Source organism: Saccopteryx bilineata, chromosome 4, assembly GCF_036850765.1.
Source record: "Saccopteryx bilineata isolate mSacBil1 chromosome 4, mSacBil1_pri_phased_curated, whole genome shotgun sequence".
Lineage (NCBI taxonomy): Eukaryota > Metazoa > Chordata > Mammalia > Chiroptera > Emballonuridae > Saccopteryx > Saccopteryx bilineata.
Genome location: NC_089493.1, coordinates 267,177,455 through 267,205,063, shown reverse-complemented (window position 1 = coordinate 267,205,063; position 27,609 = coordinate 267,177,455). Strand labels below are relative to the sequence as shown.

At 55.2% G+C, this 27,609-nt stretch overlaps 1 protein-coding gene across 4 annotated transcripts in view; it reads right to left on the bottom strand.

Annotated features, from left to right (window-relative positions):
- Positions 1-27,609, bottom strand: part of GTF2IRD1 (GTF2I repeat domain containing 1) — a 124,277-nt gene that overhangs the window by 48,139 nt on the left and 48,529 nt on the right. For 3 of the 4 annotated variants that reach the window (XM_066274590.1, XM_066274589.1, XM_066274592.1), the window contains exons 8-17: positions 26,545-26,628; positions 21,915-22,098; positions 14,386-14,411; positions 13,184-13,292; positions 12,283-12,320; positions 11,709-11,789; positions 11,030-11,119; positions 3,936-3,983; positions 2,727-2,792; positions 1,111-1,294 (exon numbers count right to left, since the gene is read on the bottom strand). In XM_066274590.1, coding sequence (XP_066130687.1) covers positions 1,111-1,294; positions 2,727-2,792; positions 3,936-3,983; positions 11,030-11,119; positions 11,709-11,789; positions 12,283-12,320; positions 13,184-13,292; positions 14,386-14,411; positions 21,915-22,098; positions 26,545-26,628 — 910 coding nt within the window. The remainder of the gene's footprint in view (positions 1-1,110; positions 1,295-2,726; positions 2,793-3,935; positions 3,984-11,029; positions 11,120-11,708; positions 11,790-12,282; positions 12,321-13,183; positions 13,293-14,385; positions 14,412-21,914; positions 22,099-26,544; positions 26,629-27,609) is intronic. The other variant, XM_066274591.1, reaches the window with a different exon arrangement.

Genomic DNA, 27,609 nt, shown 5'->3' with positions numbered 1-27,609 from the left:
ACAGGAGAAGCGCCCATCTGCTTCTCCACCCTGCCCTCTCTCCTTCCTCTCTGTCTCTCTCTTCCCCTCCTGCAGCCAAGGCTCCACTGGAGCAAAGTTGGCCCGGGTGCTGAGGATGGCTCCTTGGCCTCTGCCTCAGGCGCTAGAATGGCTCTGGTTGCAGCAGAGCGACACCCCAGATGGGCAGAGCATCGCCCCCTGGTGGGCATGCCAGGTGGATCCCGGTCGGGCGCATGCGGGAGTCTGTCTGACTGCCTCCCCGTTTCCAACTTCAGAAAAATTAAAAAAAAAAAAAAAAAAAAAAAAAAAAGATGTATTTGTTGAAGGAAGGAAGCAGGCATCCACTATCATCTCCTGAAGCATCACCTTCCCTACTTCCCCTGATGTAAACCAGATCCCATGGGTGAGCTCCTGTCCTATGCTCTGTCACCAGCCTGCCACTCTAGGTGTGAAGAACACCAGGAATTTCTCAACTTGGGGGCCATCTACCCCTCTAAGGAGAAAATATCCTTAAGTCTCCTCATTCTTGCCATTTTTGACCAAATCAAACCTAAATTTACAAGACATGACAGTAACACACAGAAACAACAAAACCAAACAGGTTACCCCAAGTCCTTCCCCTCCTTTGAAAAATTAATAGCTGCCTCTACCTCCTCCAGAGGGACTCTGTAGCTGAGCTGGGCACACAGTCCCACTGGGCTCTCACTGACAAACTGAGATGCCCGAGGAAACAGAAAGGATCTGGAAATGCCAGTCATCTTTTCCAATCCTGGGACAATGGGCATGGCCCTCAGCAGTCCCCTGGTACCTCCTGGCCCAGGACAGTGACGCACCTGCCCAGGGGATACTCAGAATGGCCCAGGGGAGCAAGCTGGCAGGCACAGTCCCACCCCATGTGTTGGCAAACTGGAGGCGGAGAGGGCATCAGTCTGGCAGACCCGGGCTGGGTCTGGATAACCTTGTGCCTGCCTGGCTGATCCTAAGCCCTGATTAATACGCCACTCTTTAAAAACAAAACAAAGGCTTACTCCAGTCTGAAGAGCTGGCAGTTTGTGCTGCTCCTGGAGGCTGGGCGAGCCCAGAGGGCCCACGGGCCTGGCGGGGACTCACCTCTTGATGACAAACTGGATGCTGTTGCTGGCCTCCAGGATCTTCCGCAGCTTGGCGATGCCGAAGCAGTTGGGCCTGCGGAGGGAGATGCCTTCGGGCAGCCCCACCACAAACAGCTCCTCTGGGTACATCAGGAACTTGGAGTAGGGCACCTTGACGGGCTCCGAGGTGCCAATGGCCTTGGCTGCAGAGACACAGCTGCTGTAGGGTCACCCAGAGCTACGGGGCCACCAGCCTCAACTCCCGCCTCCCACGTCTATTCAGGGGGCCACAGGTGCCCAAGTCCTTTCAGGGTGGGCCCTTAGGTGAACCTTCCCCACCTGCCTGAGCGGTGAGTACCATCACCCAGTCTCCAGGAGCTCACATGGGACATGACTCATTTCAGGTCCCCGAGTCCCAGAGCTGAGGTAAGAGAATCACATAATCAAGCTCGTTCCGGGCCCTCACACTCAGGCAGTGCAGGGGAAGCAACTGATGGCTGGTGAGGTCTGAGTGTTGACTCCACCCAAGACCGTGTGTCCCTGTGTTGCCAGAAAGGCCGTCTAGAGGCTCCTCCACTAACATAAAGAACTCCAAAACTCAGTGTGGTCCTAATCTACACTTTGGGAAGAGGACAGATCTGAGGTCCAGGCCAGGCACTGCCATTTATTAGTTGTGGGGCCTCAGAGAAGCCATGTCACTTCACTGGGACTGATTTTCCTCATCTGTAAAATGGGTATTAGGACATGGGATGAAAGAACGTGTGTGAAGCACTTAGCTAGTGCCTGGCAAACCACAGGCAGTTAATAAAGAATAGCTTTCTAGCACAGTGGATAAAGCGTCAATCTGGAATGCTGAGGTCACCAGTTCAAAACTGTGGGCTTGCCTGGTCAAGGCACATAACGAGAAGCAACTACTATGAGTTGATGCTTCTTGCTCCTCCCTGTCCCCCTTCCTTTCTCCCTCTCTCCTCTCTTTAAAATAGTAAAATCTTTTTATACACACACATACACATACACGTATATATGTGTGTATATATATATATATATAAGACCTGGCTGGATAGCTCAGTTGGCTAGAGCATTGCCCCGACACACAAAGGTTGTGGGTCCGATCCCTGGTGAGGGCACACACAGGAACAGATTGATGTTTCCGTCTCTCTTTATCCCCCTTCCTCTCTCTCTAAAATTAATTTAAAAAAAAAAACAAACCAAAAACCTTTCTAAGCTACCTCCCCATCCTCTTTCCTGGTCTTTCCAGCAGGAAAGTTCTTGCTACATACAAGTCCACCTGAGGACCTTGAATGAGGGTGCCCACGAGGACAGAGGGGCAGTCCTTACAGTGGGGCTAATGACCTCTCCAACCTGAGGCCGAGGCGGATGGGGGTGAGCATGAGCAGGCTGACTGAGGAGGCCAAGGCGTTGCGTGTCAGGGGGTGGGGTTTTCTGATAGTGACTCAGTCTCCCGAGGTGCCCCCATCCGTCTCCCAGTGAGTCCCAGCTCTCTCCCCACCCCGGCCCCTTATTCCTGTTCAGAGAGCAGCTGGGATGGAGGGTCGGGCCCAAAGTCTCTCTGATCACAGGATGGGCCGAAGGGAGGGCCAGGTTGCCCCAGACCCCGCCCAGCTCCTCGCTCACCGTATCTCGTGTTGAAGAGCAGCTCCACCTGCTTCCGCAGGGGCCGGATCACATCACCGTGGCTGTCTGAAAGGCAAAAAGCCGCCTACTGAGACTCTCCGGTGGCAGCAGCGCACTGTTTCTCTGCTCATGTCCCAGGTCTGCTGGCACCAAGATGACCCTGTGGTGGGACCTTAGAATGAAGAAGGCTGGTGTGGTGGTGGTGGCAGGTAACCTAATCCCTCAGAAACAGCACCCCAGGCCCTGGATAGAGCATGCGCCGGGTACGCTGAGGTCATGGGTTCCATCCCTCGTCAGGGCACGTATGAGAAGCAGCCAATAAGTGCATAACTTAGTGGAGCAATGAGTTGATGCTTCTCTTTCTCTCCCCCTCTGCCGTCTGGTTTCCTCTCTCTCTCTCTCTCAAATCAATAGAAACATTAAAAAAAAAAAAAAAAAAAAGAAAGAAAGAAAGAAATGGTACCCCAGACAGGTCTACAATTCCTGGGCTCAAATGCCTGTTGTGAAACCCAGTCTCGGGCATCGCCAGGCCTGGACGGAGACCTGGAAGGTTTTGTGGGGTACACATAATCATGGGCCTTGCTAGGAAGTGTCGCTCCAGACCAGGTCAGCAAGCTACTTAGTAGTGAGTCAATACTAAATCTGCAAATTGCTGCCACCAGGGGCCAGTGCACTTTTGTTAGCATTTCACGGCACCCCCCTGCCAGGCTGGGTTTGGGGAAGCTTCTCTCCTCTGATACCCACTCATTCCATTTCCAGGGCAGACACTCCTGAAACAGGCGCGTCCTCACCTTGACCCCCCTCCCGGCCCACTCTCGCTCTCCGCGGGAAGAGAATGAGCAGAGCTCCTGAGAATGAGCATGTCTGACGGACACAAAGCCAATTCTGTGCTTTCAAGCCTGAATTCTGCTTGCTCAGAAAGACTAGGCTCAGACCTCACCCTTCAGATCTTTGTGGAAAGAAGCACAGTGTGCACAAAAACAAAAGAAGAAAGCCTTGTATTTCCCTGACCAGAGAGAGCTGCTGTACCTCTCATCAGGTACCTACTAGGACGTCTAGAAAACAGGTCTGAAAACCTCCCACCTGGGGCAGCCCACAGGACCCCACCCCTGGACCGGGTATTGAAGAGACAAAGGGGAGAGTGAGGGGCAGGGGAGGGCAGCAGAGATGGGGTGGTGGGATGAAGGTGGGAAGTTGTCAGTGCCTCACCCTCCACGGGCCTCTCCTCGGGCCGCAGGTCCTCACTGGGGCCTTTGTCTGAAAGAGAACAGAGGATGCTGGGAAGCCATGGTCATCATCTCCTCGCCCTGTGCTGCCGAAGTCAGGCCGGACAAGCGGGGAATGGCAGGCTGGTGGGTCCTGATTATGGAGCATGGCACAGTGACCCCAGATGGGATCAGGGACCTCGATTCAGTGCACCTCGCCCTCATTTTCCATGCGAGGTTCGGAGACCAGACATCCCATTTGGTAAGCACGCGCTGGGGACCAGCCCCATCCTGCCAGTTCTTCCTACTCTGCACTACTTTCTGTTCCAGGCACTAAAGACACGCAGGAACAAGACAAAGCCCCGTTCTTCTAGTGAGGCGCAGACATACACATCATGCCAGGTGGTGGTGATGCCATCAAGAGAAACAGAATCAGATAAGGGGACAGAGGGAGGGGCAGGTGAGGGCATGGAGCCATACCAGATCAGGTGGCCAAGGGGTGGGGCTGATGAAGTGGCACCGATAGACCCAACCTTGTTTCCAGGGCAGCAAGGACACAGGGCAGCAAACAGGGGAGGTGACAGCTGAGGCTGCATGGGGGTTGAGGGTGTCCCCTGCTGGCTTCGGGGGTCTAAGGAGGGGAGGCTTCCTGCAGGAGAGGAACACCTGGGCTGGATCCCAGTGTCTAGGAAAAGCAAGAGGGGAGGAGGGACACGGCTGCACGGGGAGGTGGATGGACCCTGGGTTTTGGCCGGAGGATGTCATGCAGTGCGGACAGTGGGAGCGAGGTGAACGGGTGTCCCTGCAAAGGGGACAGGCCTCGGCAGTGGCCTTCATCGCCGGGGCTGAGGAAGGCACCGAGAGATTTCTAACATCTGTGACAACCAGAGGGGAGCTATGACCTTGGAAGCTCGCTGGTGTCTACACACGCAGTACCAGCCCTACAACAGCTCCCTCCTTCCTGATGCTGCTGAGCTGGGCAATGGTGGAGAGGCGGCCCCCAGGTCTGCTCTCCCAGCTCGAGAGAGCACCGGGGGACGAGGGAGGCTGGTCCCCCTGTCCCAGGTGCCACCCTGAGCTGAAGGCCAGGGGCTAATCCTGGGAGAGCAGTCAAAGGTCAGGGCCCTCGCATTGAGGGAAGGGTAACCTGCGCATCTGGGATCACTAGGCAAGCCCGAGCCTTGGGGCTCAGCCTGGAAGGAAGTGGAAGGTTCTGGAAGGTTTCATCTATGCAACCACTGACTTGAAAAGGTGGAGGACGAGCCCTGAGGTTCAGGCCTAAACTTTCCTCGGGGAATGGACATGCTACGGGCCGTACATACTGGGTCCTCCTGACTCTGCCCGAGGAACCGGCTGCGGGAGAAGCAGCAGCAAACTGAGCCTGCGCTTAACGTCCTGAAAACAGTTCTCAGGCAGCAGTGGGGGCGACCTGGCAGACCACTGGCCCAGCCCACTCCTCACACAGCTGCGTGAACTCAGGTGTGGGATGAGTGGGCTCTCGTGGGCCCTCAGCTCAGCTGCCTGCCGTGGTCACACGCCCGGTAACACGACTGTACTGCCTCACACTGCTGCTCCCGCATTGCCTCCCAAATGAGCAAATGCACTCGTCTCGGGTCAAGTCTGGGGGACCCCCACTAATACGCTGGAGAGTGAGACAGACAGGAAGAGATGAGTCTGGTGGGGACAGAGGGACGAGCAGGGCCACCAGGGAGAATTTCCCTGGGTGGGTGCCGGGGACAAGGAGTCCAGTACTGTATCTATCCTGGGACGAAGGAAGCTGCCCAGATGCCACACCTGGAGGGCCAGGAAAGAGGAGGCCTGGCCCCAGAACCTGTCCCCACCATGAGCTGTCCCTGTGCGCAGCACCACCCCTACAGGCAATAGAACAGTCTAGAGCTCCGGGAAGGGAATGACCAGACTTAGCCGTCCACAGGGGCCCAAACTGGGAGGAGCCTCTGCCTTTCTGGGTCCCCCAACTGGGCTAGGTCCTCCCTGAGGGTGCCTTCCAAAGGTGGCAGGAGACAAAATGGGTGCTTTGGGGGCCCAAATTCTAAATGAGAGGAACTTGCCTGATTCTCCACCAGGCTGTTGACTCTGGACACACCTGTCCACAAGCTGAAGGCTCCCGTTTCAACAGTGAGAAAACGGAAACAACCTCAATGAACGATCAAGGATATGCCAACACGGCGAATCCCATGCCCACGGCGGGGAAACGAGGAAAAAGCGCATGAGCTAGTAACCACACACATTAGCACGTGTGTAGAACAACACGGAGGCAGGACACTAAACACGCGGGTGCCGGAGGAGGGGGCAGGGGAGCTCTTCCCTTTCCTGCTGCAGACTTGCGTCATTGACTTTACACTGTGTGTGCGTAAACGGAGAACAAGCCCAGCACACAGACAACCCCTCTGACCCACAGTGGTCCTGAAAACCTCAGAATCTGCACAGTTCATCAGTTTTGCGTGCAGTGCCTTGAAAGGAGCCCTGGATGGGGAGCTGGCAAACCTGGGTTCCAGCCCAAGGCCAGGTGGCTTTGGGGCGGACTGGTATTGCCAGGCCTCAGTTTCCTGCTGTCAAACCAAGAAGGAGAAATCTTTCCAACAGAAGTGGCAACATGCTGGTCCATGGCTCCCCAACCCCCTAACGCCACCAGCCTCTAGGTCAGGGGTCCCCAAACTTTTTACACAGGGGGCCAGTTCATTGTCCCTCAGACCGTTGGAGGGCTGCCACATACAGCGCTCCTCTCACTGACCACCAGTGAAAGAGGTGCCCCTTCCGGAAGTGCGGCAGGGGGCCGGATGAGTGGCCTCAGGGGGCCGCATGCACTCCGTGGGCCGGGCAGTAGTTTGGGACCCCCATGGTCTCTTCCAATCCCGCTGTGAGCACAGCCAGGCGCCTTGTGACCTCTCAGCAGCCAGGCCTGACGGGCAGGTCGTCCTGAGCCTCCCCATGGTCTCCACACACTGTCAAGTCTGGGCATGCCCAGCCCGTGCCTGGCAAATAACACTCTTTCTTCATTACCAAGGTTTTGAAGGCCCATCACTACTGATTTTAGGACGTGAGAAAGATGAAGCACTTAACCTAACATAACTACCGTTTTGATATTTCTTTTTTTGTTGGTTTTTTTAAACCAGTGATTATGTTTTCAGCATGGCTGTGAACAGAGCACACCCATTTTTGTGTCTTTTGTATTCTCCCTTGTTGCCTATTTTTAGTGACTGTTAACAGAGTCCCCGGTAGTTGGACTGGTTCTTTCCAATTTTTCACTGTCATCAGGAACACTGCCATGGATAGCTCTGTGCAAAAAATGTCCGTATTTCAGGCAGTTTCTTAGGACTGGATTCCTGGAATGACCAGGGGGAGCTCATTGTCATGGCTCTTCAAGCTGACAAATTTCTTTAAAAACAATTTGTGTGGCCCTGGCTGGTTGGCTCAGTGGTAGAGCGTCGGCCTGGCGTGCAGAAGTCCCGGGTTCGATTCCCGGCCAGGGCACACAGGAGAAGCACCCATCTGCTTCTCCACCCCTCCCCCTCTCCTCCCTCTCTGTCTCTCTCTTCCTCTCCCGCAGCCGAGGCTCCATTGGAGCAAAGATAGCCAGGGCGCTAGGGATGGCTCCTTGGCCTCTGCCCCAGGTGCTAGAGTGGCTCTGGTCGCAGCAGATCGACGCCACGGAGGGGCAGAGCATCGCCCCCTGGTGGGCAGAGCGTCACCCCTGGTGGGCGTGCCGGGTGGATCCCAGTTGGGTTCATGCGGGAGTCTGTCTGTCTCTCCCCGTTTCCAGCTTCAGAAAAAATACAAAAAAATACCAAAAAAAAAAAGCAATTTGTGTGTTTGCATTTGCGCTGCGTGCGGACCCATTTCCCAATATGCTCAACAAAAGTTCTATCCAATTAAAAGGTGCAAAAGGGATACTTCTGTGCAAGCCCTCATTTCTCTGCATCTGTTTATTTGCTTTGTTTACTGGCTACCTCCATCTTCAGCACGATCATCCACTGACATCGTGGTGGACACCGGCATGTACCACCAAGATCCCCACCTTGTGGCCCCAGCTGCAGAGACTGTGGTTAGTTGGCAGTCCAGGGCAGTTGCCCCTTCAAGCAACACCCTTCTGTGCCAGCCCCTATCCCATTAACCAATTATGGAGGGGGTATAAAGGCCAGAACATCCCAGTTTAACTCAGAACAATTCTAGGGGGCTAGTCTGGCTCCAGAGGTCCCCGTGGGGTTGGCAGAGACAGTTGCTGGGACCGCATCATGGCTCAACCTCTCCCTCAGCCCATCCTGCTTCCGTCCCCTCCTTTACATGGGTGTGATCCCAAGGGCAGCCCCCAGGAAACATCTCCCACATTAAACTCCACCTCAGAGTCTGCTCCCTGGGGAACACTGCCCATGACACATGTCCCTGAGCTGTGAATTCTTGTGCGTTTCAGCCCAGTGTTGTGGTCTGTCAAAGCCACAGGGAACATCAGTCTTGGGCGGACTCTCCTCTCCTTCTTGAGGCACCTGTAAATTGCACGATCCTGATGCCTATGGTCCTTTTATCCAACTAACTGATCAATATTCCTGAAAGGACCGAGTCCTTCATGACAACAAGGAAACCCCCAGGTAAGGCTGGGGGATCCCCATGGCTCTGCTTCCCCAGCTGGCCCAGGGCCAGCCTGAGATCCTGATGTCCTCTGAGCCAACTCACCCCTCATATATGACCCACACGGGGTCCCTTCTGATGACTCACAGTCATTTATGGAGAAATCTTTCCCAGAACTGTGCCTGGGACTGGCACCCAGTCTACCTATCTGCAATTTGGGCAAACCTTTATCCTGAATTCTGTTTTGTTTTGCCAGCTCAGTTACCACCCACTGACTTCTCAAGTGCTGTGGTCGGTGGATCTTAGGTATCAGCTGCCAGGGATTCAACCAACTCATCGGCTCTGCAGGCCCTTAAATCTCCTTAATGAACGGGACTCCCACGTCCTCCTCACTCCTTCCCATTTCCGGACCATCTCCCCTGACAGAGACGGAAGCCAACAAGGGGCAGAGAGGTTCTGCCTCTGTCACCAGTTCACACGGCTCCACCCACCGGATCCTGCAAAAAGCCTTCTTATTTATTTTTTCAGTCATTTGTTTGTTTTTGGTTAGGGGGAAAATTAAAAAGTACAGAAAAGCATACAGGATATAATCAACAAACACTCATGTACCCACCAGCCTGAATGAATATATGTTAGCATTTGATCATATTTGTAACCTGATATTTTAATAAAACATAAAAATAAAGCTGTTTTTATGCTTCTAACTTTAGGTAAATGCTATGTTGTCCATATCCATCTGCACATGCTTTTCCCACTGAATATAACAACTTTTTTTTTTTAGTGCATGCACATTTGCACGCAAGAGAGAGATAGGCAGGGATAGACAGACAGGAAGGAGAGAGATGAGAAGCATCAACTTGTTGTGGCACCTTAGTTGTTCATTGATTGCTTTCTCATATGTGCTTTGACCAGGGGGCTTCAGCTGAGCCAGTGACCCCTTGCTCAAGCCAGCGACCTTCGGCTTTAAGCCAGCGACCATGGGGTCATGTATATGATTCCACACTCAAGCTGGTGACATCAGGGTTTTGAATCTGGGTCCTCAGCATTCCAGGTCAACACTCTATCCACTGTGCCACCTTCTGGTCAGGCAAATATTACATTTTTGAGCTCTCTTTGCAACGTTCATTTAAATGCTGCCTATTATTGTGCTTTTGCATAGTAACCCTAAGCAATACCTGCCCCACCCCTCCTTTTTCCATGAACTCCACACTAGACCTCACACACAGGGAAAGCAACAAATGCCACCCCTCTTCCTAAAGTTCCCTGGCTTGGCCCTGCAGTCCTATTACAGAGTTTTTGAAACTCCAGTCACCTGAATACTGATAGCATTTTCTGCCATATCTATGAACCTTTCATACTATAATTTATATACTATTGAGCATTAGAATGATTCACTTTTTAAAAAACTTTACCTATAATAATTCTTATTTTTTTTTAAGATTTTATTTATTCATTATAGAGAGGAGAGAGAGAGAAAGAGAGAGAAGGGGAGGAGCAGGAAGCATCAGCTCCCGTATGTGCCTTGACCAGGCAAGCCCAGGGTTTTGAACCAGCAACCTCAGCGTTTCCAGGTTGACGCTTTATCCACTGCGCCACCACAGGTCAGGCCTCTTATTTTTATTATCTGCAATAACATCTGTTGATAATGGTTGAAGCTGGAATTTGGGCACATGAGATACACTCAATTATTTATTTCAGTTTTGTTCCAAAAAAGAAAAACAAAACGTACAGAACACCACTCCTCCTGCCTAAATGTCCCCTCTTCTCTGCAGTCTATTCTCAAACTCACAGAGTAAATACTGCTAAAATGTCCCTTGTTAGCACCCCCCCCAAAGTGCTCCCATATCCTCAGAATCAAGCCCACACTCCTTCCTTGGATGTACTTGCCCTTCAAAACCTACCCCATCACCTTCCTGCCTCCTTTCCCACCTAACTCTGCTGTAGCTACCTGGACTTCCTTATGTCCACCTCAGGGCCTTTGCACATGTTGTTCCCTCTGCTGAAAAGTTCTTTCCTGATATCCACATGGCTCCCGCCTGCATATCCTTCAGATCTTTGCTGCAATGTCACTTTCTCAGTGAAGTCCACTCTGACCACCCAAGTCTTGTAGTAACTGTCCTCTCCTGCCCTAATACTTCACCCCCAGTGTCCTCCTGCCTGTGGGCCACCTACACTTACCACCATCTGACTTGCTATTGGACTTACAGATATGCCCATTATCTCTCTCCCTGCACTGGGATGTCAGCCCATGAGGGGAGGGACTTTGGCCTGTTTGGTTCACTGTTCTGTTCTCAGCACCTCACATTAATCCAAATGGAGGCTCCTGGGAAAGACTAGTCATCTGACTTAATATAAACCAAGGTCAGCTTCAAGCTTTCGGAAAGGAGCCGAGGCTGGGCAAAGGAATCGGCCACACTCTGGGTTTTCTCTGAGAACAGTCACTACCAACACTGGGTCTTCCTGACCCTCTCCCCATGACGCCCCAGGGAACTGAGTCCCCAGCCCATTTCTTACCAGTCAGCATCTCCATCCCATAACCAGAATCTTCCGAGGGCAGGTGCCCAGGCATCGAGTCTGTCATCTCCTCAGAAGTTGGCGAAGGGTCTAGAGATAAAACTCCGAATGACAAGATAGTCCTCTGCCTGTCCTACTCTGTCAGGGTCGCTCAGAGAGCGGGGCCCTTAAGGAAGCTTCCCTAGAACTCTGGGAGAACAGCCTTAATGATCAAAGGCCAGGCGGGGGCTCAGAGCCCAGAGCCTAGGGGTTCCCAGAGGTGACCCCATGCCGAACCTCTAGAGACCCCTTTCTCCTCACAGATGTGCAAACAGAGGCTCGGAGGTTCAGTATGCAGTCAGACTCAGGTCCTCTTACTCCAATGACTCTTCCTCTCTTCCCTACCTCCCAAATCCCAGGGAAGCCAGGAAGGCTGGAACTAAAATCCCAGGGAAGCCAGGAAGGCTGGAACTAAGACCTGACTCTTGGCACACAGGGCAGATGTGGCTCCAGAAGGCATATTCGATACCCTACCACCCTCAGGACCAAACCAGAGAAATAACAGCCCTTGAGAAACAGAGGGGACAGCGCCCGTCTCGTAGGGAGGGAACACGGTGGCTCTGGTAGGTCGGTCTAGGAGCCCTGTTGTGGGAGTTACTCGATTCCTACAGGTTCGGCCCTTCAGATATTTGTCCCTTACCTGGGATGGTGACTTGAATGATATCCAGCTCCTCTGGCTCAATTTTGATGGGTCTCAGCCCACCCAGCTCGCCAGAGGTTCCTGTGAGGAGGAAACAAGGGATCCAGTCAAATGCAGACATGGCTTGGCTGAGCAAGGTGAGTCATTCCAAAACATTCTCATGTCTGTGACTTGTTAGTAGCACCCAGGAAAAGTCATATCAGCCTCCACACTACTGCCCAGACCAGGAATGGAGGGTCAGGTAGGATGTAAGACCAGTCCTGGTGTCTCCAATTTATAGAGCTGGCAACTAAGGCCACAGAGTGAAAATCACTTGCTACAGACCTACTAGGAGGCAATGGTGATACCAGAATCCAGTCTCCCAACTCCCTCACAGTGTTACCCAAATCCCACCTGCCCCGCCAACCCTCCACCCCCTGTGAGCTCCCAGCATGCTCTGCAACTCCCACAATGCTCTAAGGTCTGGAGGGTGAGGGGGCCGGGCTGGGCAGAGGATAATCATTTGTACTGCAGGCTCATGGTCTGAGCTGCCGGGTGGGGCAGGTGGACACTGCGGGGTCCTGCTCCTCCTCACCTGGCCCACAGTCTTCAGAGATCCCGCTCTTGTCTGACCTGCAGGAAGGAAGCCGAGAAACCACATGGCACCAGCCCAGCTTTCCCCTCTAAGCTGCCCATTCAGAGTGCACCCCTGACCATGCTCACTCGCCTGCCCACAGGATGGCCCTCTCCACAGTAAGGTCCCCAGTGCTGGGGAAAACAGTTCCCCATTGTCCCAGCCAAGAGGCTCTTACTATCCTGGGGTGAACTGTCTGGGTGTCCACGTTCCCCACCAGCTGGGAGCTCCTGAGGCCTCGCTCTGGCCATGGTGAAGCCCAATCTAGCACAGTGGGGGTTTGATTGGTGCTTTTTGGGAGGACTGAGAGCTATGGCTTGGAGGGGGCCAGGAGTCTGAGAACGGGCTTGGGAAGCAACGCTGGGCAGGGTCCCTGAGATGGATGAGTCAGTTAATTCACAGATCTTTTGGGGGGGAGGTCTGGACTGGACACGAGGGTCTGGGATCCCTGGGCCCCAGGGGCCCAGAGTGTGGGAGGGAAGCACTGGTGGACGGTGACCGAGCTGTGAACTGACCATAGGGCCTTGTGGACACACAGGGCAGATGCCTGGGTGCAGGGGAAAGGCTTCTAAGACCAGGTGACACACAGCTAGTTCCTGAGGGGGGACAAGAGTTCTCCAGGTAGAGGAAAATCGGCGGTCTCTGTCCTCCTCCTCTGTCCCCCACAGCAGGGTGAAGACACACTGTCTGTGTTGGGATATCTGTGTGGGATGACCCTGTGCCTGTGTACGGGGTTAGGGGTTTGGGAGACACTGGGCACAGCACCCTGGGCCAGCCCTAGGCCTTGCACCTCCCCGCAGGTGACGCCACCTCAGCCCAGAGCGGGAGCACCCCAGGGCTAGGCGTTGGGGAGGGGCCTTACCGAGTAGTCCCCGCAAGGTCAAGAACAGCGGTACGGGAGACTTCTGCAGAGGTGTCCTCTGGTGGGCTGGCTGGCTCCAGTTTCGTGGGGTCTTTGGTAAACTTGTTTCCTGGGGGGAGTCAGGGAGGGGTGGGGGAGATCAGGGTGAAGGCTCTCCAGCCCCCTGCCTGCAGGCCACCTAGCCAGGGGCCTCCACATGAAGCTCTTGGGCACACTCCTGGGTGTGGTCTGGCCTTGGCACCCCGTTTTGTTGTGGACTCCATGTACAGCTAAGCCAGGATAGGTCCTAGGGAAAGACGCCTCTCCCGGGGGGAGGAGTAAGAGCCACAGTGCCAGGTGAGCCCAGGGGTCTGCGAGGACCGGGCAGAAGGAAGAAGTTGCCGGAAATGACAGCCCTGACCACCTGTACGCTGCAGGACTGAGGGAGCCCTTGGGAAAGAGGCCGAAGCTCCCTCAAGGCCGTACCATGGGACCGTGCTCTCATTTAGTTACCCCAGGAATCCAGAGCAAGTCATTCTCATCATACCCTTCACAGATGTGGGAACTGAGGCCCACAAAACCCTGCCCACAGTCACAAAGCTGGTGAGAGGCAGGGCCAGAACTGGGACCCGGGTACACTGCACCCTAAGACCCATGCTCTCTTATTTAACCAGGCAGAGAGCCGGTCTCCTCCTGAGAGGCGTGCTGCCCACTGGTTATCACCCAGACTTGGGGCTACATGCCTGAGTGTGCAGCCAGGTGCACTAGCTGGGCTTTGGGGAAAAGGGAAAAAACCCCACATTTTATAGGACTGTTGAAAACTCAATTGAAATTAAGTATTCTAACAGCTTAGAAGAGTGCTCAGCAAACATTATCTTTATTATTCCGTTCAGGGTATCCCAAACCTCAGGAGGTTGTCTGCAACTGGGAGCTGGGGCCCTAGGAGCTGGGGCCCTGTCTGCCCCGCGATGCAGAAGCCACACCCAGGTCCCTTCTCTGTTGGGGCCCTAGGAGCTGGAGCCCTGTCTGCCCTGCGATGCAGAAGCCACACCCAAGTCCCTTCTCTGTCGGGGCCCTAGGAGCTGGGGCCCTGTCTGCCCCGCGATGCAGAAGCCACACCCAGGTCCCTTCTCTGTCCCAGGATCTAGTGTAATGGCAGCTCAAGCACTCTTGGGGGATATCAGCTTGGTGTTTCAGAAAGATAAGATGGTACCCGTACATACCTGTGAAGATTCGCTCATCAAACATCCTGGAGAGAGAGGAGAGACAGGCATGAGAGTGATGCAGGCCCAAGGGCTCCCCCGGGCTCAGGGAGCCGGCCTCCAGGTCTCCTCCATGGTGGTCACTTGAGTCACAAGCATGGCTGTAGCTGCAGACCTGGACCCTAGGCTGGCCACATGTGGGCAGGAGATGGCATTGTCCAGAACAGCTGGATGGATACCCCAAAACAGCCACATATCCCATACCATTTCTCTTCAGCCAGGGAAGGAGTGGGCGAGCCCCAGAGTGGTCCTGGAGGGTCCAACCTGCTCATCATGATGCCCCAGGGAGCCTCCTCTCGGCCACAGGTGATAGATGCCCCACACCTCTTTCCCACCAGGGCCCCACAGGCGTTTACCACCTATGTCTCGGGGACAGTCATGGGGAGGGACCCTGCTCCCATGAGGCTCTCTGTTGATGTACAAGCCAGGCCTGTCATCAGATCATAGACATGCAAGATGGCACATGGGATCCCTCACATGTGTCTCAGAAGCCAAGGGGGGCCACGTGGGAAGGGAGTTGGGAAAAACTTCAGCAGGAGGGGATGGTAAGCTCAGGTGGGATGGCCGAAAGGTTCTCCAGGTAAACGAACAGGGGAGGGCGAGGGCTCCACCTGGCTGGTCGGTGCAGAGGCACATGGTCTCTACCCTGTGGGCAATGCAGAACCCCTGAGGGGCATGGCACTCTCAGATCACTCCATCATCACACAGAGGATGGACTAGAGGGGGCGGCCATGCAGAGACCCCTGAACCATACTGGTGAGACACCTGGAAACCAGGTCAGAAAAATGAGGGTGGAGGACAGGTGGGCAAGAGAGCTAGGGTTACTCGCCCGTGCACCTCCAGCCCTGGTCTTCTCTGTTCTGCCCCCAGCTCCATCTAGGGCGATAGTCGGCGGTCTGGAGAAACTTGGGCAGCTGGTCTGGGGGCCTGCAGTGAAGCTTGTGTGCCAGGGAATGGCTGAACAAGGGGACAGGGCCTTGGTCATTGAACCCAGGCTGCAGAGGTGACATGGGACAAATGAAGGGGTGTCTAAGTCCGCATACAAGGGGGTAATGCCTAAGGCTAGCCCAGCGGAAAATTCAAACAGATGCAAAAATGTCAGTGACAGGAGGTGAGGCCTGGGTTGCCAGGGTACCACAAGCATGACTTGACCTCAATTGTGACTTTCCATTCTCATTCTGAGAGGCCCCTGGTCCTCCCACTGCTCCTGGAGGCCCACACTCATCTGGGTGCCACAAGGCGGAGAAGCAGCCAGGGGAGGAATCCTGGAGAAAAGCGGCTTCCTTCCTTCCCAGCCCGGCTTCCTTCCTTCCGAGCCCAGCTTCCTTCCCAGCCTGGCTTCCTTCCTGGCTTCCTTCCTTCCCAGCCCGGCTTCCTTTCCCAGCCCGGCTTCCTTCCCAGCCCGGCTTCCTTCCTTCCCAGCCTGGCTTCCTTCCTGGCTTCCTTCCTTCCCAGCCCGGCTTCCTTTCCCAGCCCGGCTTCCTTCCCAGCCCGGCTTCCTTTCTTCCCAGCCCGGCTTCCTTCCCAGCCCGGCTTCCTTTCCCAGCCTGGCTTCCTTCCCCAGCCGGGCTTCCTTCCTTCCCCAGCTGGGCTTCCTTCTCAGCCGGTTTCCTTCCCAGCCGGGCTTCCTTCCTTCCCAGCCGGGCTTCCTTCCTTCCCCAGCCCGGCTTCCTTCCTTCTCCAGCCCGGCTTCCTTCCCCAGCCCGGCTTCCTTCCCAGCCCGGTTTCCTTTCCCAGCCTGGCTTCCTTCCCCAGCCGGGCTTCCTTCCTTCCCCAGCTGGGCTTCCTTCTCAGCCGGCTTCCTTCCCAGCCGGGCTTCCTTCCTTCCCCAGCTGGGCTTCCTTCTCAGCCGGTTTCCTTCCCAGCCGGGCTTCCTTCCTTCCCAGCCGGGCTTCCTTCCTTCCCAGCCCGGCTTCCTTCCTTCCCCAGCCCGGCGTCCGTCCTTCCTTCCCAGCCCGGCGTCCTTCCTTCCCAGCCGGGCTTCCTTCCCCAGCCGGGCTTCCTTCCCCAGCCCGGCTTCCTTCCCAGCCCGGCTTCCTTCCTTCCCCAGCCTGGCTTCCTTCCCAGCCCGGCTTCCTTCCTTCCCCAGCCTGGCTTCCTTCCCAGCCCGGCTTCCTTCCTTCCCCAGCCCGGCTTCCTTCCCCAGCTGGGCTTTCTTCCCAGCCGGCTTCCTTCCCAGCCCGGTTTCCTTCCCCAGCCGGGCTTCCTTCCTTCCCCAGCCGGGCTTCCTTCCTTCCCCAGCTGGGCTTCCTTCTCAGCCGGCTTCCTTCCTTCCCAGCCGGGCTTCCTTCCTTCCCAGCCCGGCTTCCTTCCTTCCCCAGCCCGGCGTCCGTCCTTCCTTCCCAGCCCGGCGTCCTTCCTTCCCAGCCGGGTTTCCTTCCCCAGCCGGGCTTCCTTCCCCAGCCCGGCTTCCTTCCCAGCCCGGCTTCCTTCCTTCCCCAGCCTGGCTTCCTTCCCAGCCCGGCTTCCTTCCTTCCCCAGCCTGGCTTCCTTCCCAGCCCGGCTTCCTTCCTTCCCCAGCCCGGCTTCCTTCCCCAGCTGGGCTTTCTTCCCAGCCGGCTTCCTTCCCAGCCCGGTTTCCTTCCCCAGCCGGGCTTCCTTCCTTCCCCAGCCGGGCTTCCTTCCTTCCCCAGCTGGGCTTCCTTCTCAGCCGGCTTCCTTCCTTCCCAGCCGGGCTTCCTTCCTTCCCAGCCCGGCTTCCTTCCTTCCCCAGCCCGGCGTCCGTCCTTCCTTCCCAGCCCGGCGTCCTTCCTTCCCAGCCGGGCTTCCTTCCCCAGCCTGGCTTCCTTCCCAGCCCGGCTTCCTTCCTTCCCCAGCCTGGCTTCCTTCCCAGCCCGGCTTCCTTCCTTCCCCAGCCCGGCTTCCTTCCTTCCCCAGCCCGGCTTCCTTCCTTCCCCAGCCCGGCTTCCTTCCCCAGCCGGGCTTCCTTCCCCAGCCTGGCTTCCTTCCCAGCCCGGCTTCCTTCCCCAGCTGGGCTTCCTTCCCAGCTGGCTTTCTTCCCAGCCGGGCTTCCTTCCTTCCCAACCGGGCTTCCTTCCTTCCCCAGCCGGGCTTCCTTCCTTCCCAGCCCGGCTTCCTTCCTTCCCAGCCGGGCTTCCTTCCTTCCCCAGCCGGGCTTCCTTCCTTTCCCAGCCGGGCTTCCTTCCTTCCCCAGCCCGGCTTCCTTCCCAGCCGGGCTTCCTTCCTTTCCCAGCCGGGCTTCCTTCCTTCCCCAGCCGGGCTTCCTTCCCCAGCCCGGCTTCCTTCCCAGCCCGGCTTCCTTCCCCAGCTGGGCTTCCTTCCCAGCCGGCTTCCTTCCCAGCCCGGTTTCCTTCCTTCCCCAGCCGGGCTTCCTTCCTTCCCCAGCTGGGCTTCCTTCCCAGCCGGCTTCCTTCCCAGCCAGGCTTCCTTCCTTCCCAGCCTGGCTTCCTTCCTTCCCAGCCGGGCTTCCTTCCTTCCCCAGCCCGGCTTCCTTCCCAGTCGGGCTTCCTTCCTTCCCAGCCCAGCTTCCTTCCTTCCCCAGCCCGGCGTCCGTCCTTCCTTCCCAGCCCGGCGTCCTTCCTTCCCAGCCCGGCGTCCTTCCCAGCCGGGCTTCCTTCCTTCCCAGCCGGGCTTCCTTCCCAGCCAGGCTTCCTTCCCAGCCCAGCTTCGGCTGCCTGTATCGCCTGTGGTTTTATTATTTATGGTTTTAGTTATTTATCAGGGGCACAGGGATAGGGAGCTCGCACAGTTCCCCGGTGCATTTCGGGGGAGATGATGGAGAAGGTCTGATGGTGGCTCCAGGACTGTGACAGACATTTTTATGGGCTGCCCAGCCTGAAGGCACGTTTGACGGGCGTTGACCACGGACTGCTCAGTCTTCCAGGGCACACGCCATAGTCCTAGGACCCCGTCAGACCCTTTCCCTCCTAAGTTCTGCCTTCGGGAGAACGGCCATGTCAGCCTCTTTTTGTGAACTCGGATGCCTTCCCTAGAGGCTTATGTCCCGGAGGGACAGGAAATTTGGAGGCCAGAGTTCGGCACAAGTGTGGGTGTGGGGACCAGGGAGCCCTCTCCCACCAGTAACAAGACTCCCAGGCCCTATCCAGGGCTTCTTCCTTTGGTAGAAGAGCACCCTGACCAAGCCCCACCCTGCAAACACCTGAGTCAAGGCAGAGACCCCACCTTCTGCCTGCTTCCAAAGCCCCTTTTACTCCTGACCCACGTCTGCTAGAATGAGCTCAGATGCTCCACAGGTGAGGTTGGGGTGTGCAGTAGTGGGAAATGTACTGAGGGCTCAGGATGGAGCAGCCACTGTTATAAGCACTTGACTCGCAGCCAGTCATTTAGCCTCCAATCAGCACTATGTGGCATGGATAACCACTGGCCCCATTTTCCAGATGAGGAAAGTGAGGCACAGAGCAGTCAAGTAATTTGTCCAAGGACACAAAGCTGGGAAATGGTAGGGGCAGGGTAAGAACCCAGGCCATCAGTGCCGATGTGCTTAACTACTTTATACGTGAGGGAGGTGAAGTGAAGAAAAAGGACTCATGGCCCTGGCCGGATAGTTCGACTGGTTAGAGCACCATCCTGATGCACAAAGGTGCGGGTTTGATTCCCGATCAGGAACAGATGGATGTTTCTGTCTCTCTCTCTCTCTCCCTTCCTCTCTAAAATAAATAATAAGTAAATTTTAAAAAATAATTCAAAGCAGCATTTAAAAAGAAGAAAATGGACTTGTGTTTATTGAGCATCTATTACACGTCAGATGTATCATGTCCACTTCCTCGGTTTATGTTGAAGGAAACCTGGAAATCATTGTCCCTATTTTTAAAGATGAGCAAACTGAGGCTCAGAAGACGAGTTACTATTCAAGGTTATCAAGATGTGAATGGCTTCAAGCCCAGTAACCTGATGTCAAAGCCTCCTCCTCCAGGAAGCCCCACAGGTTTGCTGCTTAAATGCCATCGAGTCTATACCTAGGAACATATATATATATTTTTTTGTATTTTTCCGAAGCTGGAAACAGGGAGAGACAGTCAGACAGACTCCCGCATGCGCCCGACTGGGATCCACCCGGCACACCCACCAGGGGCGACGCTCTGCCCACCAGGGGGCAATGCTGTGCCCCTCCAGGGCATCGCTCTGTCACGACCAGAGCCACTCTAGCGCCTGGGGCAGAGGCCAAGGAGCCATCCCCAGCGCCCGGGCCATCTTTGCTCCAATGGAGCCTCGGCTGCAGGAGGGGAAGAGAGAGACAGAGAGGAAGGAGAGGGGGAGGGGTGGAGAAGCAGATGGGCGCTTCTCCTGTGTGCCCTGGCCGGGAATCGAACCCGGGACCCCTGCACGCCAGGCCGATGCTCTACCACTGAGCCAACCGGCCAGGGCTCCTAGGAACATATTTTAAAGTGTCCTGGATTCATCACGGTATGACTCCCACCCCCATGATAGGCAGTAGCCTCTGGGGGCAGTTGGGATCTGTGCTTGCTGTTTCATAGTCTTCATGAGAGTCCAGTGAAGGGATGGACCTGTAGGAGGCGCTCACACATAATAGTGAAGAATTAAATGTGGATGGATAAAGATAAAATACTATGGTCAAGCATATAAGGGGACACAAGGATGTCCATATTGCTGTCTTCTCCCCTATCCCCTACCGAGAATTAACTGAAGAAAACGAACTCAGGCAGCAGCAAGAGGGATTTAAGCTAGACAACAATAGGCACTACCTGATGATTAAAATTCACCTCCAGAATCATTTATCAAGTGGGCCCCACAGCAGGGGTTGTCAAAGCACAAGAGACAGCTCAGATGCAGACACAAGCAAGGTGACGAGTGTGCTAATGGGGCGAAGCGAAAGCAAGCCTGGAAAGACAAACAGGTGGGATGCTGGTCCAGATGGAGGGAAGGACTTCAGCAAAGGACCGGAGGCAGGAGTTCCTGGGTGTGGGAAGGCAGAGCAGCAAGAGGTCTCGGTGGCTGCCAACAGGCCAGGGAGGGTGCTCTGCACCCTCAGGGCCAGAGGCAGTGAAGGTTCCGAGCGGGAGACCCACACCGTCGGGACCTGACTTCCAGAATCATCTCCCAGAGGCATCGAGAAGCCCACCCACCACCCCGGCCACTTGTCTCAGCCTCTCATCTTTGCCTTGGCCTCTAACATGGGATCCCAGAGGCCACCTGGGCCCTCTCCTCTTCTCGCCTCTACTTCTCTCTCGTCCCCACGGTCCCTTCCTTGCCCATGCTGACAATGCTCAGACTTCTATCTCTAACCCAGGCCCCTCTCCAGAGCTTCTGACATCTCAACTTGGCCTCTGAGAATTCTATCTCCTGAGCTTCCCTGAGTTAACGTGTCCAAAATGAACTCACTCAGAAACATGGGGGTGATCCTTGCCTCCCGGCTCCCCTCCCCGCTCCCACGTTCCATCCACCAGCAAACCGCATCCCAACTGAGAATCTACCCCAGATCTGGCTCCTGTCTCCGTCCGCTCGCCACACTGGCCTGGCTCACTGTGGCGACCTCCCTTCGCATCTCCGCACTTCTGCTCCAGTCTCCTCAGCCTGCTCTTCCCCAGCAGCCTAGCGGCCGTCAGACCCTGGCTCTGGCCTCCAGCAACCCAGCAGGGGTTCTGCCCACTGTCCCAGAAGGATTCTCAGCCTTTGCTCATAGCCTGCCCTCGAGGTCGCTCGAGGCTGCTCGCTGAGGCAAACCCTCCTGCCTAAACACGGTGCCCCGCTCCATGTGGCCCCCTTCTCCAACTCCCAGCTCTGGCTTAACAAAGGGGACCTTCTCTCAGAGGCCCCCTGACCACCCTGTAAAGGTCCCCCCACCCATTTCTTTCTCCCATGACCCTCTTTATTCCCTAAGCTCTAAGAAGTCGGAAGGCATGAGCCCCATTTGGACAGGCAGGCATTCGTTCCTTCACTCCACAGGCATATATCCGACATCCACTGCATAGCATGGACCGCTATGGTCCCTGGGGACTCAGACACGAGCCAAACACAGCCCTGTCCGCAGTCTCTGCTTCCTTTACAGTCTAGTGGCAACAAACAAGTGAGCAGGCACAGGAGAACATGAACGCACCGGGAACACGCCCCCAGGGAGGGAACATTCCGGAACAGATACCTGGAAAGGGATCAGTGCAGCGCTGCCTGCAGGCAGGGCTTCGGGCCACCCCGCCATCTCTAACCATTTAGGAGGGAGCATCCAGAAGTCTGGGCATTGCCTAGAACTGCAGGTGCGGGCTTGGTGGTGAGTCCAGGCAGCTGTGGGGGCAACTTCTCTGCCAGCTATGAGGGCCAACACCCTCCCCAGGGAGGAGGAGGCTGAACAGCTGTTAGGTTAAGGAGCCTGAATTTTCTTGCAGGTCTGCCTGATTCTCTCTGTTGAGTCAGAGAACCCTTTCATTCACCCCTGCCCCGTTGCTGCCTCCCCTGGGCTCCTGCCTCATGCCTGCTGCTTCCTCTGCCCAGCCCTCACCTCCCAGTACCCCGAACCCAGCCTGAAGCCACGGCCCCGGCCCCCGTCACCACCGTACCTCTTAATGATGAAGTGGATGCTGTGCCGCTCCTCCAGGATCCGCTTCAGCTTGGGGACCCCGTAGGTGCAGGGGCGCTTGAAGGGGATCTTGTCCGGGATGCCCACGATCTCCACAGCCTCTGGGTCGCAGGCGATCTTCCTATAGGGGACGGGGACCATGTGGTCCAGGCCCAAGGCTTCCGCTGGAAAGGCAATGGCAAGGCTGAGTGCAAGGTGGAGGCTGCAGGACACGCAAGGCCCCAGGGCCACGGTCACCATCATCTCCCACCTCCCTGGCATCTCTCACAAGAAAATGTCCACAGGCTCCCACCTCACTCAGCAATGGACAAAGCCCTACCTGGGTGTGGAGGTGGGAGGGGGTTAGAAGAGGGTATAGAAGGGATACTACACTTGATCTTAGCCAAAAGGCTGAGCAGCGATAGAGAAGGGATAAAGGACGATAAAAAAAGATCTGACTCGGGGTGGTGAACACACAGCACAGCGTACAAATTGATGATGTGTTGCAGAATTGTGCACCTGAAACCTGTATAATTTTGTTAACCGGTATTCCCTAATAAATTCAATAAAAAGAAAAATAATAAAACAAAGTCCCACCTGGGCCTATGAGGCCTGATGTGACCAGGACCCCATCAACTCTAACCTTATTTCCCTCCTTTCATTCCTGTACTTGCTCACCCTGGTCTCTGACCCGTTTGTTGCTTCCTTACAACACCAGGCATACACCCACCCCAGGGCCTTTGCTCTTGCTCTGCCATCCACTCAGATACTTTCCTCCCAGATAATCATATGCCTCCTTCTCTCCTTTTCTCTAAGCATCTACTCAAATGTCACCTCATCGGCCTAGAACAGCCCCTTTCACCTCTCCCTACTCCACCTTCTTTTTTTTTTTAAGTGAGAGGAAAGGAGATAGAGACAGACTCCCACATGTGCCCCAACCGAGATCCACCCATCAACCCGTCTGGGGCTGATGCTCAAATCAGTCTAGCTATCCTCAGTGCCTGAAGCCAACACTGAACCAACCACTGGTTTTTCAGTGCCTAGGGCTGACACTCAAACCAGTCAGCCCACTGGCTGTGGGAGGGGAAGAAAGCAAGAAAAGAGGGGAGAGAGGGAAAGAGAAGCAGATGGTTGCTTCTCATGTGTGCCCTGACCGGGGATCAATCCTGGGATGTCTGCACGCCAGGCCAATGTTCTATCCACTGAACCAACCAGCCAGGACCCTGCTTTGCTTTTCATTCTATTTTTTTTTTTTTTTTTTTTGTATTTTTCTGAAGCTAGAAACGGGGAGAGACAGTCAGACAGACTCCTGCATGCGCCCAACCGGGATCCACCAGGCACGCCCACCAGGGGGCGATGCTCTGCCCACCAGGGGGCGATGCTCTGCCCCTCTGGGGCGTTGCTCTACCACGACCAGAGCCACTTTAGCACCTGGGGCAGAGGCCAAGGAGCCACCCTCAGCGCCCGGGCCATCTTTGCTCCAATGGAGCCTTGGCTGCAGGAGGGGAAGAGAGAGACAGAGAGGAAGGAGAGGGGGAGGGGTGGAGAAGCAGATGGGTGTTTCTCCTGTGTGCCCTGGCCGGGAATCGAACCCGGGACTTCCGCATGCCAGGCCAACGCTCTACCACTGAGTGCTTTTCATTCTAAGTTTATCACCCTGACATTACATTCTCATCTATACATCGGTTTACTGTCTAGAACCTAAGCTCCACGGGATCAGGGGTGTCATGTCTGGGATCTAGATAGGGCTGGCACATTGCAGCTGCTTCTTGCCTATTCAGTGAGTGAATGAATGGCTCCAGGAAGCTCCCAGGCTCCAGGTAGCTCTTGGCAGGATGCCACTGGCCACAGAGATGTGTTTTTCCTCCAGGGCGAGGCCCAGCACTCCTCTCACTCTTCAGTGACATACATGAGATGCAGGCCGGAAGCTGACAGCTTTGTGGACAGCAATGCAGAAAGAATCCAGGCTCATGAGTGCTTGCTTGTTCTTTTTTTCCAGATTGTTAGGTTTTGTCTTGTGCATTTCAGTTATTCATTTTTACACCAGCTCCACATTTATTCATCTCCTCACCAAACATGATTTGAGCACCTACTGTGTGCTCGATAGCACTTTAATGGCTCCCTGTTCTTTTCCCCAAGGCCTGGGAAGTCTCACAAGATGAGCTAGGCTGAGTATCCACTCTTGCCGTATCACTCTGATCTCTCCCAGGAGTCCCATAGACCCTCATATTCCCCAGGCTCCTCCCCATCCTGGCCTCGACTGTGTCCTGACAAGTATTGGCCCTGAGCTGGACCACCCTCCGGCGATGCCCTGACCTGGGTAGAGCAGGGCTGTCAGGGGGCCTCCCTGGGATGCTGTTGACACTGTTTTTCTGTTGATGCAGCCCAGGTCTGCGTTGGCAGCCAGATTCCACTGTGAAGTCACATTTAACTCACTGTGTCAAATTAAACCCTGAAAATCTCAACAACTGTCAAACCATTACTTCTCCTTCCCCCCACCTCCAGCATCACCACCACACCCAGCCCCAGCCCCAGCCCTTGGGTGAAGGGTTCCTCGAGTCTGTGATTTCATCTCCACTTGGGTTCATCAGATGCACTGGGCCTGTCTTTCCAGCAGCACTGAGATTCAGTGCACAAAGGACCCCACTCAGCCCCCAGCTGCAGTAGGGCTGGGAAGAGAACCAGGCCACCATGCACAATCCTACATCCTTCCCCAATCTCAACTTCTTCCTAGGTGACAGTGTCCCTGAGGCTTCCTGAGGGCGGCCCCTCACATTTGATTTTTTCCCCTCTGCACCCCCAGCCCCAGAACCTCACCCAGAATTGGTGGCTGAAAGGGCAGAACCAGGAGCAGAATCTGTTCATCCAGGTCTGCAGGATGCCTCAGTTTGCCAAACGTCCTCACCCAGGGGGCCCCCTAATTCTTACGGAGAACCTCCTTCTCCCCCCAGGGCAGCTGAAGAAGCTGACAGGAGACAAGACCTGAACCATTCTGAGCCTAATACTCCTCCTTGGATTAGGCCGTGGGGCCCAGGTGCTGATGTCTAGAAAAGGTTCCACATTCCAGAAACATCAAGGGTTCACAACAGGCCAGAAGACCGGTGGCTGCATGCCAGCCAGGCTGGGGCAGAGCCCTCTCCACCTCCCTCCCCTTGCATCCCATCCAGTTCACAGCAGCCTGGGGCCTGCAAGACTCAGGTACAGACATCCCTTCATTACAGCAAAACAGCAAAATGGGGAAAGGGGGCAGAGTGGGTGGGCCAGGGTGACCACATCAAAGGCACCCAGCCTACCCCAGACTCCTCACGATGGCCTCGAGGGCTTTGCTTAGCTTCACGCCAACCTGGAACTGCCAAGCCCACATGCCCAGGCCTCTTCAGCCTGGATCAAAGGGCACCTCCTCCATGAAGCCACCGATGACTTCCCAAGCTGGTTGAGAACTCCCCTTCCTTTGAGCTGTCCCTTCTTTCTGAGGGCTCCCATCCCTGTTCGCTGCCACATACTCAAGTGTGCGTGACTGCATACCACTGCCTGCTACTGAAGACACATCTTCAGACCACTGCTGAAGCACCCTGACACCAGAGTTGGCCCGGGAGCCTGGCACAAGGTGGGGGGCTCAAAATGCATGACTGGTAAGTGAGCGAGTCAGTGATTGTGTGTGGGGAAAAAAGAAAGGAGGAAAGCAAGACTGATATGTGACAGAATGAATATGTATGTGATCTTCAACTCTGGTTCCTGGAACAAGGGCTCATAAAACCCTTGTAATTTCCCGACAGGGGTGAGAAGGGCATCTTTTGTTATTCATAACATGCCCCTTTCAATCATATCTGACAGGGCTTTGGGAGCCCACCTAGCCCAGGGTAAGTTTTTTTTGTTTTTTGTGTTTTTTTTTGTTTTGTTTTAAATAAGGACAAAGAGAGAGGCAGAGAGAGGGATAGACAGGAACAGACAGACAGGAACGGAGAGATGAGAAGCATCAATCATTAGTTTTTCGTTGCACATGGCGACACCTTAGTTGTTCATTGATTGCTTTCTCGTATGTGCCTTGACCACGGGCCTTCAGCAGACCGAGTAACCCCTTGCTCGAGCCAGCGACCTTGGGTCCAAGCTGGTGAGCTTTTCCTCAAACCAGATGAGCCCGCACTTAAGCTGGCGACCTTGGGGTCTCAAACCTGAGTCCTCCGCATCCCAGTCTGACACTCTATCCACTGCGCCACCGCCTGGTCAGGCTGGTCTTGAAGAACAAGTAGAAGTTTGCCCCCAAAAGATGCAAAAGGAGTGCCAGGCAGAGGGCAGAGCACAGGTAAAGGTGAGGAGTGGTGCTTCGTGAGGGGTCGGCAGGTGAGTGAGGGCAGCGGCCATTTGTCCCTGCCCAGCCTGTCCCCACGCTGCCTGCCATCCACAGGTGAGTCAAGGTCGGGCTCTGCCATCAGCCCCACCCCTCGGGAGAATCTAGAAGAGAAATATTGACACAACCACCCCCTACCCAGACAGGAGATGACATTAGCGCTGATGGCAAGCAGGTGTCAGCATATGGCTCCCGCTGTCATGTTAGGGAACACAAGTGACTGCCATGTAATGAGATGCTCATCACGCTGCTGGGGCCACACAGTGGGCCGCCGCCCACTCACCATATCTGCTGTTAAACAGGATCTGCACGCACTCCCGGAGTGTGTTGATGTCCTCGGTTTCCTTTATGAAGGCGTCCCACTTCTCTATCAAAACACAGGAGGTATAAACGAGGGCCAGTCAAAGACGTGAGCCCGCGGCCTGGCGACCTCATGAGGAGCCGCCCTCCCCACCCCGTTCTCGGCTCGGCTGTGCCCTATAGACAGCCACACTCCCTCCATGGCCCTGGGGTTCCTGGGCCTTCCCCTCCACAGCCCCGGGAACCAGCCTCAGCCCTTCTGCCCTTCCCCACCTCGGACCCTGATGCCCCAGCCTCCTCAAGGAAGCAGCCCACACAAATCAGGATGCTCTTGATGGTCTTCTCACCTGCTCTCTCCTCTGGCCACTGCCTACCCCCATGGGCAACAGATATTGTGCCCCTCCTGCCCAGACAGGTAGGAGGTTGGGAGGATGCTCCCTCCGAGTGAGGAGAGGCTGAGTCCTGACCTTGACCTCGTGCCTCATATATCTGGGGTCTCACCCAGCCTTGGCCTTGTTGGCTTCCCCCAAATCCTCAGCCCTCCTAGTTTAGCCTGTGCCTCAAATTACTATGAATAACAAGAATGATCATTGGTCATTGTAATTATAAAGTAACATCTTTATTAAGTACTTATCTGTGCTAAGCACTTTGTACACACACACACACACACACACACACTCCTATTTAATACCTCATGACAACCTTTAAGCACAGATATTTCTACTTTTCAGATGGGAAAACCGAGGCTCATGGAGACTCAGTACCTTGCCTGAGATCACCCAGCTCGTACCTAGTGAAATTCTATCCCAACTCGTACCTCTTGCCCACCATGGCCTTCCACAATGCTGTTCGATCTGGGTATCCATGCCCCTTCCCTGCCAGGGACAGACCTCGTTTGGGGCAGTGGAGTCTTCACCTCATCCCAGGGGACTAGGCTTTCTAAAACGAGCCTCTCATTGGAGGTGAGGGCTGAGATCCCCACAAGGCAAACTGCTAGAAAGTCCTACTGCATCCCTTTCTAGTCTAAATGAATCCAAATTCTCCTGCT